Source organism: Rhineura floridana, chromosome 7 (assembly GCF_030035675.1).
Source record: "Rhineura floridana isolate rRhiFlo1 chromosome 7, rRhiFlo1.hap2, whole genome shotgun sequence".
Lineage (NCBI taxonomy): Eukaryota > Metazoa > Chordata > Lepidosauria > Squamata > Rhineuridae > Rhineura > Rhineura floridana.
Genome location: NC_084486.1, coordinates 69,376,699 through 69,395,199, shown reverse-complemented (window position 1 = coordinate 69,395,199; position 18,501 = coordinate 69,376,699). Strand labels below are relative to the sequence as shown.

Sequence of the window (18,501 nt, the reverse complement as noted above, 5' to 3'; positions counted from 1 at the left end):
TAACACACAGAATTGTACAATTTGATATATTTATGAAACTTACAGAGCAATCCTATGCATGTTTATTCAGAAGCAAGACTTGCTCAATTTAGTGGTGCTTACTCCCACATAACCACTCATAGCCTTGCAGCCTCAAAAGCAGGCAAGAGTCAAAGGCCTTATTGATTTTTTTTGGGGGGGGAGGATCCTTGGGAAAAAGCAAACATTATCCCCACCACAAATTTCCCCAGGGTTTTCCCCAGACCCTCACATCTCTTGCTTGCAGGCTTAATAAAGTAACTGAAAGTAACTGCTTATGGGACTGGATAATACCTCAGAATGAAAATGTTTTAAATAGTGTAAAATTAGTGTGTGAAATTGTAATAATTGTAGCTGAGTAATAAATAATTATCATGTGGCAACCACAAAAAACAATTTACAAGGGGGTTCATAGTGGAAAGTAGGAACAAAAACTGTGCCAGGAGAACCATGCAAGAAATCAAATCCCAAAACACTTAAGGCACAAAATATTTTACTATTTATTATCCATACTCCGACTTTCAAACTTTAAACTTAGCTAAGGTGACAAACTGATGCCTTTTGTTTACACCTGAAGCCTATCATTAAGGAAGATAAACTCTGATTACTGTATTTAGGAAGCACACCCTATAAAATATGCAAAAAATCAGCTGCACTTCCTTTCATTTCAGCTATCCCTATCTATGCTTTGGCACCTCTCACATCATTAAAATGTGCAGGTGGCAAAGTTGGAATAAGGCTAATTAGAAAAAGCAAGCTAGCAAGCCAGTATAAATGCTATAAGTTAAGACATAATTCAACTGTTCAATTTTTCAGCTCTTGACTACAGCTGAAAGCAGAATTATTTTTAACTTATTTACATTTCAGTTAATTTGCTTTTATCAATTACCACAACTAAAAATATCCATGTCGATGGGTAATACTTTATAGATTTGTGCGTTTTGGAGAAATGTACAATGTGGTCAGTTTTTTTGTCTTTAAGAACTTAAATTTAAAGCCAATTCAATTTTATGTATATTCATATATACTTATTTTTTCTCTGCATTACAAAGGAAACAATTTTAATGATTAAAGATGTGTTTTTACGTATGTTCACAAACTCTAAAAATATTTTCATATCTGAAAGGAAGAAAATCAGTCAAATTGATAACCTATAAAAGAAAAGTTGACAACAGTCACAGCATCTTTAATTATATATTATACCCCTGATGGTTCTGTGTAACATATCTTTAAGATGTTCATTTATGATTACATAATCAGACCATATGCAAGTAAAATGGTAACATGCATGCAAATGCTGTAACTACTGAAAATGGTATTATTTTAACGCTTCAGATAAAATGAAAACATGCATTCAACAACTGAGGACAAATTTAGCTAGAAAACAAATACTCTGTTACTTTCTAAAACAAATAGCTACAATACCCATAATTCAGGAAAGATCAAGGAAAAAGTTAAGATTTCAAATATGTAAACATGAAGAGAAAGCCTTGATAACGAAATATTATTTGGGTACAAATTGATCGTCACAACTACTGGAAAAGGGAGAGATAAAATGACAAGTTGGCATACTTTGATCATCTGCTTATTGTTCTAATGAGGAACTTTGCTTTGGGAATATCATCTAAACCACTTTCACATCTCTTGTCCTACTTGCTTCATCTCCCTTTCAGTTCTTAATTAGGCTTTAAAGAGCTCTAGCTGCCCTTTCAACTGGCTACTGCTCCTGTTTAAATACTGTTCATTCAGAGACAGGTGTTGGCACTACCAGAGCACAAGGCATATAAACTTAATTACCAAGCACCACATCCAAGGCAAGAAAAGAAATAATTCATTGGAGGAACATCATTTAAATTACTTCAAACTGCTTACAGAGTAATCATACAACATTTGAATTTTTACAATAGTTGTGTTTCAAACTTTCTATATTAAAACATACTTTAATTGTATCATGTACAAAATGAACTGGGCTCCAATGTTCCAAGAAACACAGGATAGCTTATTCCAAGAGAAGAAATCCAGAACTGGATTATTTTATTACTTTTAATTTCTTTAAGTAAAACTAATTGCTTTCTTAAAAAATGCTTTTACTATCAATTTATTACATAATTCTGGATGTTACCATTAGAATACATAAAGCCAATTAAACATTTTTCAGACAGTCTACTGAATATCATAAGCAAGACTAGTCCTACACACGTCTACTGGCAGTAAGTGTAAGCCACAATGAATTCAGTGACTGATATTCAATGAAGCCATACTCAGAGCAGAACCATTTAAATAACTGATGTCAATTGGTCTATGTTGCGTATGACTAACATTGGACATAAAAAATATATACATAAGTTTGGGTTGCATACCTGTATAAAATCAATAGTTAAATGCCTATGGACTTAGTTGTGACTAAATTTCATTAGAATACACCCCAAAGCTAACAAGTTACAACATTTTTATTACATAATCCCTCTTAAAAAGAAAAAAAAGGACACCTTGGTTGCATTATTGGTTTTTTTATTATTATTATTGAAGACACCAGTTTGTTACATTATAAAATTGTGGGCATGCATTATGAAGCATTAATAAGAGGGTTTTTACATTCAGCAAAATAAAAATCCTGCTTACTTTAGCAATAAATTTGGCTGCAATCTTGCAGTAAGGCTATCTAAATCTCAGAGTCAATGAAGCCCAGAGAGCTTCGGCTATGGGGTGGTATACAAATGCAATCAATCAATCAATCAATCAATCAATCTGCATAAGTAAGCTCCAGTAGGATTTACTCCCCAAAAAGTGTTAATAGGATTTTAGCCTATACACAAGACTACAGCAACAGCATGTTTCTTAAACAAATAAAAAACCACTTTATATTTAAAGACCTACTCTAACACAACTATGTTTCTAATTGAATGGGAAGTTTTTGCTTTGTTTTTAAAGTTCTCACCACACTGGCCATTCTTCAGACTTCTCAGGGTCAGATGAACATTCCAAACAAAAACAAATCTAGCTTTTGTGAGCCTTTTTAGTCTTCATGAGAACTCATTTGTTATTTGTATTAGAAATCTTGCTATATTTACTCATCAACTTAGCATGCTCGCTAACCCCCCTAAAACATCTCATAAAGATTCATAGGATTTGGAATTTGGATTTGGAATTGTGAAAGACTAGTTGGGTTCATTCTCTTCCAACAAATCTTTTCATTAGAATATGTCTTCCACTGAACAAACTGAATAAAAGACAATTGCCATAGCTAATTTAATATCCATAATCCAGAACAAAGGACAAGTACGAGTAGCGCTGTGACTAATGATGCAACTGGATCAAAGCTGAAAGGAAGCCCAGAGGCTGATGCGCACAGATGCGAAAGGAGAGTCTGGAGCTGTACGACGCACACAATAGGAACATGGAACGTGAGAAGCATGAACCAGGGAAAGTTAGAAATTGTCAAGAAAGAAATGGAATGTATCAACATTACAATACTTGGCGTGAGTGAATTAAAATGGACGGGGATGGGACATTTTCAATCAGGCAACTACAAAATATTTTAAGCACAAGAAGAAGAAAACGGGGTTGCTTTAATAGTGGGAAGTGATGTAGCAGTTACAGTAGGGCCCCACTTTTTGGCATTCTGCTAATACGGCAGTACCAGCGGGGCGATCAGCTGTAGCGTGGGGAACTCCAGCCGCCGTGCTGCAGCTGACAGCGATCAGTAGGGCCCCACTTTCCAGCACTTTTCACTGGGGGCCTGGAATGTAACCTGCCGTATGAGTGGGGCCCTACTTTGTATCAATGAGCTTTAATGGGAAACCTATTAACATAACCATCAATCAAGTTTACGCTCCAACAGCAAATGCAGAAGAGGAATTGGAGAGAATTTATGCAGAAGTACAGGAAGAAAGATGTGATGATAATCATGGGAGACTGGAATGCAAAAGTAGGGAACAGAGAACTAGGAACTGTGGGAAAATGGGGTTTGGGAGATAGAAATAAAGTAGGAGAAAGACTTATCGAATTCTGTGAAGCCAATAATTTGTTGCCTGCAAAGAAATTTTTTGAGAAACCGAAAACACAACTGTACAAATGGACATCACCAAATGGTAAATATAGGAATCAAATTGATTATATCATTGGTAGCAGAAGATGGAGAAATTCCATACTTTCTGCAAAAACAAGACCAGGAGCAGACTGTGGTATAGATCATGAAATGGTCATATAAAAAATCACAGTAAAGCTAAAGAAGAACAACAAAGCAATCATAATGCCAAAATACAATTACAATACAATACAAAATACAATCCCAGAAGAATATAAAGATCAAATAAGGAACAGATTTGAGGCTTTAACCTTAGTTGACAGAGAACCAGAAGAACTATGGAATGAAGCCAGAGACATGATCAGGGAAGAATGCAAAAAGACAATACCTCTTGTTAAAAAGAGAGAAAGACCTTAATGGATGACTAACAAAACTCTTAAAATGGTTAAAGAGAGAAGGAAAGCACAAGCAAAAGGAGATAGAAACATGGTTAGAACCCTAAATGCAACAATACAGCGACTAGTACGTAGGGATAAAGAGAACTATTACAATAGTTATTGTATAGAAATGGAAGAGGACAACGAAAAGGGTAGAACAGGAGCCCTATTCCAAAAGATTGGAGAAATTAAAGGGAAATTTAAACCAAGAGTAGAGATGTTGAATTATCAACAAGGGAACACACTGACTGACCGAGATGAAAGAAAAGGCAGATGGAAGCAATACACTGAAGAACTCTATAAAAGAGATGCAAAGATGACAGATTCATTCACAGAGGAACCGTATGATGAAGAACCAGAAATTTTAGAATGAGGTGAAAGCTGCTCTTAAAATATTTGGAAGAAACAAATCACGAGGAACAGATGGCATACCAATAGAGTTGCTATAAGCTACTGAGACTGAATCTGTCCAAATTTTGGCAAAAATCTGTCAAGAAATATGGAAAACTAAACAATGGCCCACAGACTGGAAGCATTCAATATACATCCCAATTCCAAAGGAAGGGGATCCCAGGGAATGCAGTAATTATCGAACTAGTGCCTTAATATTCCATGCAAGTAAAGTAATGCTCACGATTCTAAAACAAAGGCTCTTACCATATATGGAGCGAGAAATGCCAGATGTCCAAGCTGGATTCAGAAAGGGAAGGGGCACCAGTGATCATATCGCAAACATACATTGGATAATGGAACGGACCAAGCAATTTCAGAAGAAAATCACCCTGTGCTTTATAGATGACAGCAAAGCCTTTGATTGTGTAGATCATGAAAAACTATGGAATGCTTTAAAAGAAATGGGGGTGCCACAGCATCTGATTGTCTTGATGCACAACCTATACTCTGGACAAGAGGCTACTGTAAGGACAGAATATGGAGAATGTGGGCTGTATTTTATCACCCTACTTGTTTAATCTATACACAGAACATATCATACGGAAAGCGGGTTGGACCAAGATGAAGGAGTGTGAAAATTGGAGGAAGAAATATCAATAATTTAAGATATGGAGATGATACCATACTACTAGCAGAAAGCAGTAATGATTTGAAACAAATGCTGATGAAAGTTAAAGAGGAAAGCACAAAAGCAGGACTACAGCTGAACGTCAAGAAGCTGAAAGTAATGACAACAGAAGATTTATGTCACTTTAAAGTTGACAATGAGGACATTGAACTTGTAAAGGATTATACCTTGGCACAATCATTAACCAAAATGGAGACAATAGTCAAGAAATCAGAAGGCCACTAGGACTGGGGAGGGCAGCTATGACAGAACTATAAAAGGTTCTCAAATGCAAAGATGTATCACTGAACACTAAAGTCAGGATCATTCATACCACGGTATTTCCGATCTCTATGTATGGATGTGAAAGTTGGACAGTGAAAAAAATGGATAAGAGAAAAATCAACTCATTTGAAATGTGGTGTTGGTGGAGAGCTTTGCGCATACCACGGACTGTGAAAAAGACAAATAATTGGGTGTTAAGAGCAAATTAAACCCAAACTAGAAACTAAAATGATAAAACTGAGGTTATCATACTTTGGACACATAATGAGAAGACATGATTCACTAGAAGAGACAATAATGCTGGGAAAAACAGAAGGGAGCAGAAAAAGAGGAAGGGCAAACAAGAAATGGATTGATTTCATAAAGGAAGCCAGAGACCTGAACTTGCAAGATCTGAACATGACAGATGCTATTGGAGGTCGCTGATTCATAGGGTCGCCATAAGTCGTGATCGACTTGGAGGCACGTAACAATAACAACAATGCCAATACGGTGCAGAGGTACTGTGTACTGACTGTTCTGGTTGACCAACCCAACAAGGGTATATCACCGGTCAGTTAACATGACTAAGATGTACCCTACAAGGGAAGGAAAGGCTTTTTAGAAAGTCGAGGGAAGGGTTAGAAGAGGGGTGGACATGGTAACTCTTTCTAAAATTATGAATGGAGAGAAAAGAATTTTATTTTCATGTAAAGAGTAGTCACTTACTAAAAGGGAAAGTGGAAACCAGTCACACACAATGCTGGCCACATGTTAAGCAACTATGAGAAGACTTTTACATTAATACCAACATGTATGTGTACAACTCCTCTAGATAAAAGGGGATCCTAGGCTAATCATGATTCCCCCCCCCCGAGGAGGAACTCTATGCATGTATATCAGTATACACATAGAGCCCCTTCTGTCAATAACCTTAGGGGGGGAGGGCGGTAGCCGATGCAGCGCCCTTACTCATGCTTTGCATACATAAAGGGGTTTGTCTAAACTCCTCTTCATAGTAACAGAACTATGGTTCATATTAAATTGATTGACAGTCAATTTAGGACAGACAAGATAAACACTTGTACAATATAAATATGTCAATATTATAATGCCTTTATACAAATTTATGGTTCAACCACACTTAAAATAATATGTACAGTTCTGTTTACTGCACTTCAAAAAAGATGTAGAACTGGAAAGGTGCAGAAAGGAGAGCCAAAATGGTCAAGGGGCTGGAATAACTCCCCTGTGAGGAAATTTAACAACATTTGGGGCTTTTTAGTCTGGAACATTGGTTCCCAAACTCCCCCCTCCTCTGCACCCATAGAATACTTGAAAATTGCTGATGGTCTTGGTGGACCAACTTAATGATTTTTTTTGTTACAATTGTTGTAGCAATTGTAATCCGCGAAAGTAGATGCTGTATAATTTTTAATAGTAGTTTTATTGCTTTTTTATTTCTGATATTGTGTTTTATAGTGTTACAATTTGCATTCCATGGAATGGGCTTCTGCTGGGAGGAAGGGTGGGATATAAATAAATAAATAAAAGAAGCAACAATACAATTAAAATCAATATGAATATTTAATGTGAACATGCTGCAGACCAACTAAATGAAACTTGCAGACAACTCGTGGTCCATGGGCCACAGTTGGGGAACTTCTGGTCTAGAAAAAAAGTTGAGTAACGGAGGGACATGATAGAGGTGCGTACGATTATGCAAGATGTGAAGAAAATTGATAGAGATTAAGTTTCCCATGCCCCTCTTATAATACTAGAATTCCAAAGTGGCCACAATCATTACTCTGGGAACCCACATGCTTGTTTGTTCATGCTAAGCCATGATTTGGTTTAGTGTTATGTGCGAACCAGGTCAATGGCCATATATTACGTCCAATATTATAGACTGTATGCCTCTGAATACCAGTTGCTGGGGCTCATGAGCTGATATGATCTATTGTGGTCTTGTCTTCTTTTTCTGGGCTTCTTATAGGCATCTGACAGGCTGAGCGTGAGAACAGAATGCTGGACAATGGGCTTTTGATGATCCAGCAAGCAGGGATCTTCTTTTGTTCTTATATAATTATCTGAAACTCACTAGCGAACTAGCTTTGATGGCCTTAACAAAGAATTATGAATTCATGGAAGACAGCTGTATTAACAACAAGCTAAATTGAGTCCACATCTTCAGAAGTAGTAGACCTGCCAATACCAGGTGCTGGGACAAATGACAATGAAAGGCTTGCCTTGCTTATGAGCTTCTCAGAAGCATCTGGCTAGCCACCATTAAGACACAAAATGTTGGACAAGATGAACCCTTGGCCTAATTCAGCAAGGTAATTCTTATGTTCATACGTTTGTTGTTATGTGCCTTCAAGTCGACTACGACTTATGCGACCCTATGAATCATGATACAACTAAGTAAATATTTTAACACCCTTAAATAGGATTGCGTGAGAGCCAGTGTGGTGTAGTGGTTAAGATGTTGGACTATGACCTGGGAGACCAGAGTTCGAATCCCCACACAGCCATGAAGCTCACTGGGTGACCTTGGGCCAGTCACTGCCTTTCAGCCTCAGAGGGAGGCAATGGTAAACCCCCTCTGAATACCGCTTACCATGAAAACCCTACTCATTGGGTCGCCATAAGTTGGAATTGACTTGAAGGCAGTCCATTTCCATTTCAAATAGGATTGCATCAATCAATAAAAAACCACACCGCTTTTAAAAACAAACTCTCTCAGGCATCAAGTGGAGTATTGATTAAACACAGTTACTTACCACTGTTTTCCTGAGGTCTTCAATGTGTGCAGGATTCACATTAAAACTAGGAAAGAAACCAAAAATGCATTATGTAATAAATATACATTACCAGCCTGCCTATAAATACATGCTTTTTTACTTTTTCATATACAGGTAGAACAGATGCACCCTCATTCCCCACCACCAGTCTTTTCACCCACAAAATAACCTAGGAGGAGTAGATTTCTCCTAACTGTGTCCATCTAGGTTCTTCGTTCAGCACCAAGCTCAATAGTCAGGGGAGAGGGCTGTTATGATCTATCAAGTCTTGTTCTTCTTTTCCAGACTTGTCTCCATAGGACTCATTTTCAACTGTATTTGGTGTTGAACAGTTAGGACTGAGAATTCTGTTAGTGTATCAGTCACCACATTGCCCAATAATGTCCCTGCCTGAGCTAATAGAAGTGGTATTATCTGGTTTGGTGTTGAGGACATCCAGGATGTGGGTCCTGAAGGACTTCAATATCCTTGCCAAGACTACCTTCATGGCTACCATGACAACCATGGGGCTGTCCCTGTGGATAATCAGTCCAACACAATGAAAGCTAGAGTGCAGATGGTGAGAAACTCAACTAGACACACAAAAGAACTAATTTTCAAGCCAACCCTTTTGGCAGTGAAGAAGCAATTCTTTCCTACCACTCTTGGATTCTCACAGTACCATCCAATAGAGCTATTCTGGGGGATCCTGGATCTCCTCCATCAGGGCTACCAAGATGATATACAGGAACCACTGAAATCTCATGACTTATTTGTGGAATACTGTGAAAATAAAATTGCTTAGATTAATGGGGGATATTCTTGTAACACTATTGGTACAGTAAAAATTTATTGGATGAATTTATGTTATTGGGGCCTGAGCACATGGACAAGATGCTTGAATAGGTTCAGCCCAACTATCTCTGTATTCAAACCTCACCTATTTTGGAGGTTATAAATGCCTTCTAGAGTGAGAAGATATCTCAACCACACATATATTTATAAAAAATAAATTATATAAATATAACATATAATTTTTTTTAAGTACTCTTGGATTAAACAGGTTATCTTGACCCATTCTAGTCTGGGTTCAGACCTGGTTATGGGACTGAATTGGCATTGGCTGCCCTGATGGATTACCTTTATCGGGAGAAGGATGGGGGAGTGTGACCCTGTTATTCTTACTTGATCTCTCAGCAGCTTTTGATACCATTGACCATGGTATCCTTCTGAGCCAACCTGGTGAGATGGGTGTTGGAGGCCCTGCTTTACAGTAGTTCTGATCCTATCTCTGGGGTCATTTTCAGAAAATAGCATTGGGTGTCTGGTGACCCCCTGGCAGTTGTGCTGTGCAATGCCACAGGGTACCCTCTTGTCCCCAATGCTGTTTAACTTCTATATGAAGCCCTTGGGAGTGGTCATCAGATTTGGGGCAAGGTGTCAGCAGTACACTGATGATACTTGGCTCTATTTCTCTGTAACATCTGAATTGGACGAGGTCGTGCAAGCCCTGGATCACTGCCTGGACTCGGTGGTGGGCTGGATGAGGGCCAATAAACTGACTCTGAATCCTAGCAAGATGGAGATATTCTGGGTTGGTGATTCCCGAGTTTGGATAATTGGTCAATTGCCTGCTTTGGATGGAGTCATACTCCCTCTGAAAGAGCAGGTTTGTAGTCTAGGGATGCTTCTGGATCCATCTGTCACTAGAGGCCCAGGTGCCCTCAGTGGCTAGGAGTGCCTTTTACCAGCTTCATCTGGTAAGACAACTGCAGCCATTTCTGGACCAGGATAGCCTGACCACTGTTGTCCATGCACTGGTAACCTCCAGGCTGGATTACTGTAATGCACTCTATGTGGGGCTGTCCTTGAGGTTGGTCCAGAAACTGCAGCTGGTGCAAAATGTGGCACTGCGACTGCTCACTGGAGTATGGTATTGCCAACAATTGCACTGGGTGCACATTAGCTACCAGGCAAGTTCAAGGTTCTGGTTTTGGTGTACAAAGCCCTTTGCAGTTTGGGATCAAGATACTTGAAATATCGTCTTACACCTTCTATACCCAGTCAATCACTGCACTCTGCATGTGAGGGCCTCTTGCAGATACCATCTTATCAGGAGGTCTGTTCTGCGCAACATAGGAAGTGGACCTTTAGCACTGTGGCACCTACACTTTTCCTTCCCCTTAAATATTAGACAGGCATCACCTCTGTTATCTTTTTGGCGCTTACTGAAGACCTTTTTCTTTCAACAAGCCTTTTAAGTAGAGACTTTAACCCAGTCTGTGTCGGAATTGTAAAGTAAAGTAAAAAAGTAAAATTTAATTTTTGTGTCACCTATCTGGCCGAAGCCACTCTAGGCAACGTACACATTGAAATTCAATAAAATACAATATAAATACAGCATAAAATACAATGCAGTCAACAATAACCATTTTAAATAGCAGCAGTATAGAACAATGTAGGGCAATCAATAAACAATTATAAACAATCACAAAAAGCTTTAGCCCACCCCGGAGATCCCGAAGGCCTGTCCAAAGAGCCAAGTTTTTAAGGCTCGGCGAAATATATCCAGGGAAGGGGCATGGTGAAGATCGAACGGGAGGGAATTCCACAGAGTGGGGGCCGCCACTGAAAATGCCCTCTCTCTAGTCCCCACCAACCTAGCTGTTTTCATTGGTGGGACTGAGAGGAGGCCCTGCGTGGCTGATCTAGTCGGGCGGCTTAATTGGTGGTACTGGAGGCGCTCCTTCAGGTAAACTGGGCCGAGACAGTATAGGGATTTAAAGGTTAACACCAACACCTTGAATTGGGCTCAGAAAACAACTGGAAGCCAATGTAGATGAAATAACACTGGTGTAATGTGATCACGGCGACGGCTGTTTGTAAGCAGACGAGCCGCCGCATTCTGCACCAGTTGTAGTTTCCGGACCATTTTCAAGGGTAACCCCACGTAGAGCGCATTGCAGTAGTCTAATCGAGAGGTGACCAGGGCATGTACTACCAGTGGGAGCTGATGAATAGGGAGGTAGGGTTGCAGCCTCCGTATAAGGTGTAGTTGATACCAAGCTGCCCGGCTCACTGCCGAAATCTGAGCCTCCATGGACAGCTTGGAATCAAGAACAATCCCGAGGCTGCGGACCTGATCCTTCAGGGGTAGACTCACCCCATTAAGCTTCAGGTCGACAACACCCAACCTTCCCCTGTCACCCACAAGCAGCACCTCAGTTTTATCAGGATTAAGCTTCAGCCTAATTGCTTTAAAATTGCTTTTTATGATGTTTTTAATACTTTAAAAAATATTTTAAAAGATGTTTTGTATTAATATGTTTTAATCTCTGTTTGTATGATATTTTAGAGTGTTTCAATGTTTTTATTTGCCACCCATGGCTCCTATTGGGAGGAAGGGCAGGATATAAATTTAACAATAAACAAACAAACATGCATATGAGTTGGCCATAAAAGTCAGGCTATAATCCTAAACATGCTTATTGGAATTAAGTAGCTTTCTATCTTTCCTACTTATAGACATGGCTGTTGTTTGTAAGAGAGAATATATCTAGGTAAATTCTTTATGTGCTGGAACTGCTTTTTAGTTTGTTTTTAAAGTTGTTTTTTAAATATGTTTTTAAGATGTTTTGTGTTAATGTTTTTAAAGATGTTTTGTTTTAATATGTTTTAAAGTATTTTGTTTTTAAGATGTTTTAAATTGCTTTAGTGATCATTTGCCACCCTGAGTCCTTCTGAGAGGAAGGGCGGGATATAAATTTAATGATTAATTAATTAATTACTTATGGGTCACATTTAAGGACAAAAAGCCACTCAGAGCAGCTTATAATCTAATCATTAATAACAGCCAGCAATAAAATTAAAAAAGCCAAGTTTTTTTAAAAAGCTAAAATTGAATACATAAATCAGCAATCAAAGAAATAACCTTCAAGAAAAAGCTAATGAAAATAAATGAGTTTTGGGGGAGTTCCTAAAGGCCTGTAATAATGGAGTCTAACAGAGTCAGATGCTAAGGCATTCCAAAGGCATGGTTGCCAGTATAACCTCATGTAGGTAGGTGGCTGCTGAATAATAACTCCAGACACTCAGTGCTGAGTAACTCCAGACACCCAATGACACTTATTATCTAGATCAGAGGTTGTTAACGTTTGGGGTTTTTTGCCCAAAGGCAGCATTCAACCTTGGCTAACCGTCTGGGGACTCAAGCCAGTAGTGGATGTGGCCAAAAGTAGGTGTGCCACCCCACACTCTCACTCATACATCCAGCCACTCTCCTCAGCTAATCTATGCAGATCCTCTGAGGAGGGGGGTTATCTTCCCCTTTCTGTTCATCAAACAATCAATCTGATGATGGTAAAGGGGGGACTTTTTATCCCCAACTGGGCCCCCATTCTCCCCAGGATCTTTTCTCTGCTCTTATTTATTTATTTATTTACATTTATACCCTACCTTTCTTTCATCATGGAAACCAAGGTGCCATACATATGGTTCCCAGGTGGTCTCCCATCCAGGCACTGACCAGACCCACACCTGCTTAGCTTCAGCAAGGTGGTGGTCTCATGTGCATTCAGACCATACCTTGGAACCTGCTCTTTTTGCTGCTACCAAGTTCAGTGGACTCAGGGGGTGGGGAAAAATTTGATTGTGGGGGGTGTCGGATCAGGTTCCTGAAATGTGGGTTTGCCACCCCTGATCTAGGCCTTTATCAATCTGGTTTCAGGCCAGAGTTTGGCACAAAAAGAGCTTTGCCACCCTAAAAGATTATACAAGGAGAGACACAGAGGCAGTGTAACTCTGTTGAATCTCCTGGTTTCTCCTGCAGCTTTTGATACTATCTATCACAGTACCCCTCTGGACCAAGCATTTGGGGTGATTCCATTCCTACTTCAATGGTCATTTCCAGAAGGTTAACCTCGGGGATTATTGCTCCAGGACAGTTTTGCTTTGATGTTCCAAAGGGCTCTATTTTACCCCTGCGCCAATGCTGTTTAACATCTATATGAAGCCAATGAATGAGGTCATTTTAAGGTTCAGGGTAAGGTGTTATCCATATGTGTATGATAACCAGCTATATTTTTATTTTTCATGAAATTCAGGTGAAGCTGTGGAAGTGCTAAGTTGCTGTCTGCAACTGGCGATAGACTTGATAGAGGCCACGAAAATGAAGTTCAATCCATACATGACAAAGGTGCTATGTGTGTGGGAATCATCTATACTCGAAGGTAGTTTTCAGCTAATTCTGGATAAGGCTATGCTCCTTGTTTAAAGATTAGGTTTGCTGTTCAGGACCATTATTAGATGTGATCTTATCGTTTGAGGCTCAAATGACCTCTATAGCTTGAATATAGATGAGCCTGGTGCACCAACTATGACTCCTCCTGGAGAGAAATTGCCTGGTCACAGTTACCCGTGCACTGGTAACATAGACTACTGATCCAGACCTATAAAGTTTTAAATAGCTTGGGACCAGGGCACTCAAGAACCACCTTCTTTCAAATGAACCTGTCTTGCTATTACGATCCACTTCAAAGACCTTGCTCCATGTCAAGTAAGGCATGTGGTGACTGGAGACCAGGGCCTTTTCAGCTGTAGCATCACTGTTATGGAACTCCATTATAATGAGGTTCCTCTGGTTCTACCTTTCCAGCCACAGATTTTTTTTAAAAATTGCTTAGGACTTTTAATCCTTACGCTGGATTTGAAAAAACCCTTGATTGAAATGTCAAAGACTACAGAAGACAAAAAATATGTTTTACCAAGCCTCAACTGGTGATCCCTGCAGGACACGAAAGAGGCAGCGCCTATATTGAAATTCAGGAGTGCTTCCTTGGAGGAGTCAATTAACAAGCTGGCCTTTCTTTTTACTGTGTAGGAGGGGCAATCATGGACTGCCTTCAAGTCGATCCCGACTTATGGAGACCCTATGTATAGGGTTTTCATGGTAAGCAGTATTCCAAGGTGGTTTACCATTGCCTTTCTCTGAGGCTGAGAGGCAGTGACTGGCCCCAGGTCACCCAGTGAGCTTCATGGCTGTGTGGATTCAAACCCTGGTCTCCCAGGTCATAGTCCAATACTCTGCAAAATTCCTCTCTCTACTTGCCAAAGAAAAAGGCTTCATGAATCAATATTATTATGATTATAGAACTGCATGAAGTCCACAAAGGGTTGACATTTCTAAATTCCTTGAATTCAAGGCACCATCAATTCTAAATTGCAAGACACAATTTAAGAGCTAGCAAACAAGGAACTGTAGATAATTTTTCCTAGTTCTCTCAGAATGACTATGGGAAAATTCACAGGGACAACTCTAAATATAAAAGCCTTAAGATACGTTTTGGCACTTCAGATACACTCCTTGGTATAATTACCACTACCTCTGTATTGCTATTAATTGTGCAACTGCAATAATTATAAGATAACTTACATGCCTTTTTGAATCTCAAAAATAAAGATGCCCTTGTAGAACATAATTTCCTGTAACAGTTCATACAAGAAGCAAAAAGTTGCTTTTATTAAAGACAAGATTTTAATTGTACAATTTTAAAAAATAAGGATTAAAAGATTAGAAATTTAGTTGTCACAGACTGAGAATCACTACAGTGTGGATTAAGTTAGCAGATCCATTTCAACATTTGCTGTTCATAAGATCTAAATAGATTGAATACAAGATATTCATTTAACTTTGTACTTGCAATCTAAAAGCCAAGATGAATTCACTGCCAGTTCCTAAAACCAATACATTTTAAATCCTTTTGGAAGGAGGGGATGGGAACAGTCTCAGTACTTACCTAGTTTTATTGAGTGACGTGCAGTCCTGACTTATGCAAGTTTATTCAGAAGTATATCCCACTGAAATATATGGATGTGCTTCTGAATGATCATACTGAGGATTGGCTGTTAACACACAAAATACATTTTCACTATCCCACCCGCCCATCGTAATGGAAGCAATACCATGTGCACAATCACTATATTTTAAGTAAAGCAGGTGTAGACAGGTCAGTGCCTAGATGGGAAGCCACACAGAAATCCCACATGTAGTGCGTTGGGTTCCATATGAGAGCGAGAGAGCATGCACATATATTATACACATAAACACGCTAAATAAATCACATCAGATTTAGCTTGCCTTTAAAACAATTGTGAAAGTCTGAAAAATGCCAAGTTCCCTTTATCTCATGAAGGTACAATGTAGTAAACTCTGCAAATTTTATTATCCATCTTGTCACTCTCCTAGTGCCTCTATCTAGACCCACATCTGCCTGGATCTAGCCCAACCACATATTCATAACCCTGCTGAAGAAGAGATTGTGCACATTGTTGTTACTGGGAGAATTACACATGCATATGTAATAGACAATGTGAGACAATATGAAAATACCTATACATAAAAGCACACATGCAAACTATAATTTGTATTGGCTGCTTTTTATTTGAATACATTTAGCGAAGAATTTTTCTTTAAAAGTGGGTTATAAATTTATTAAACTTAAATTTGAGAATAAACATGCAGGTGCATATCTTGGTCAGTGATACCAAACGATATGGCCAACTTTGCTACTGCCATTGTGTGCTCACGTAATTATCCAGCTGTGCTCTGCAGGGTAGTAAATAGACTAACTAAGGGTCCAGATTTGAGATCATCTCACTGGTTATTGCCTCGCTGAGGGAGAGGGCAATACCATCTGCTGTAAAGGAGGTGATGGTCTGCCCCCTTTTTAGGACGCCCTCTCTAGAGTTCCAGACAGTGGACAACTACTACCTGGTTACAAATGTCCCTTTTAGGGGCAAGGTGATTGTTTCCACGCACACACACACACCCATCACTGGCTACACTAAGATTAAATCAGATACATGGTATCTGTGGTGGCAGCAAGTACCTGAGGGAAGTAAACAGTATCAGGTTATAGGGGCTCAAGTCATAGCTGTGAGCTTTAAAGATACAAAATGTCACAGGGGAGTTGGCTTGCATGCTTATTTGAGCCATTATAGCAACAGGGCTGGGAAGAATATAGAAAGGAATACCTAATACAGCACTGCTATAGTTGGTGGTATATAAGAAGTAGAAACCATGTCCCCCTCTGCTAATAAAGAAGTGGGTTAGCAAGGTGTGGGGACACGACAATTCCCACCTTTCCTTAAACAACCAGTTACTTTGTTACTATGTTTGTTTTTAATGGATGTGGAAAATAACTGTCACCACTCAAATTAAAACAAAACAGCAAGAAAACATGCTGCTGGAATAAAAACTAAACTGAGATAATGAAACTATAGAGGCTTCATATCATCTTATAAAATGCCTGTCAAAGACAAAGGGCTGGCATCCCACTGATTTTAGTGAAAAGGGATAGCTTCCTATGAGATCATAACATCCGTTATTGGTTCATATATATCTGTTTCTCATACTATCCATTAACTGCAAGATTGTAGCAACTGAAAAACTGATGTCCAAAAGAAACAGGCAGTTTAACAGAATACATGTTTCTGCTTGCATAAAGTTTAAGAAGAAAATGTTTTAAATTAATAGTACTTATATATACCATAGTAAGTGTTTACATATAAATATTGGGGTTGTATCCAATGGTTGAGCAAACAGAAGATAGCTTTTCCTCTCTGCCCCCATGAAGCCCCTTGTACTCTCCAAACATTCTGTTCAGAAGATCAAGGGGCCCTGCTAACAGTGGGTGCTGGGTCCCATGGAGCTGCAGTGCCAGGGAAAAAATTCTTGAAACTGGGCAGAGGGATCTTGCTTGAAGGAGTGTGTCCTGATAACTGCTCAGTGCAACTATCAGCAGCTGTGTGTGCTGGGAAGTTCATTCTATTTCCTGACTCCTAATTGAGCACAGCAGAGAAAGCTGCCTCAGCTGGTCTAGAGGATGTACAAGTGCACCAGCTTTCAGAAAGCGGGCAAACAAGGGAGCTAACAGGAGTTTGGCAGCAGAGGTCCCTAACAATAATTTTCCTTGTAGCATGCATTATATATCAATGGGACTCTCCTATTAACCTTCAAGGAGGACAAGACAAAACACAGGCTATTCCAATACAAACAGAAAGACAGAAACAAAAAGGTAATAGAGACTATGGATGGAAAGGACACTCCAGTCATCGTGACCTGCAAGGTGTGTGAAATGTTTGTTTTCTTGCCTGAAAACAACATGGTGTACATTTGTAACAAGTGCAAGCTGGTCGAGCTATTGGAAGAAGAAGTGAGAGACCTGGAGTGGCTAGTGGCCACATTAGAGTATAAGAGAAGACAAAGAAGTTCTTAGAAGAAACGTTGGAAAAACATCAGCAAAGAGAAGTACAGGAGATACAACAATAGCAAGTTGAAGCAGAACAGGAGAGCTCAGAGAAGAGGAAAAACAAGGTGGAGGAAACTCTGTGGAAAAGGGTAACAGGAACAGAGGAGATAGAAGATACTCTGCACTGGTGGAACTATGGAACTGCTTAAAGGTACTTGTGGATGAGACTGGAGGACAGCCTGCAGAAGAATTACAGGAGACTCCGCAAGACAGCTAGAGAGAGGCTGAAGCTCAGTCAAGCAGAAACAAAGAAACCACCACCTACAACAAGAAGAGTAGTAGTAAGTGGGAGACTCCCTAGTGTGTGAGACTGAAACCTAAGTATGCTGAGAATTCGCCAGGTATTGTCTCCTTGGAGGATGGATTAGAAATCACATGGTCTATAATGTCTATATGCTAATGCCCAGAGTATGGGAAACAAACAGGTAAACTTGAACTCTTAATACAGGAGGGTAAATACAACTTGATATGTGTAACTGAAACTTGGTGGGATGACTCCCATGACTGGACTACAGCAACTGAAGGATATAACTTGTTCAAAAAGAACAGAAGGAATAGAAAGGGAGGTGGAATTGCATTATATGCTACAAATACATACCCCTGC

General features: G+C 39.4%; 1 protein-coding gene across 3 annotated transcripts in view; it reads right to left on the bottom strand.

Annotated features, from left to right (window-relative positions):
* RAB11FIP2 (RAB11 family interacting protein 2) overlaps positions 1–18,501 on the bottom strand; it is a 58,427-nt gene that overhangs the window by 7,325 nt on the left and 32,601 nt on the right. For 2 of the 3 annotated variants that reach the window (XM_061635871.1, XM_061635870.1), the window contains exons 4-5: positions 9,250–9,372; positions 8,590–8,635 (exon numbers count right to left, since the gene is read on the bottom strand). In XM_061635871.1, the coding sequence (XP_061491855.1) occupies positions 8,590–8,635; positions 9,250–9,372 (169 nt within the window). The remainder of the gene's footprint in view (positions 1–8,589; positions 8,636–9,249; positions 9,373–18,501) is intronic. The other variant, XM_061635872.1, reaches the window with a different exon arrangement.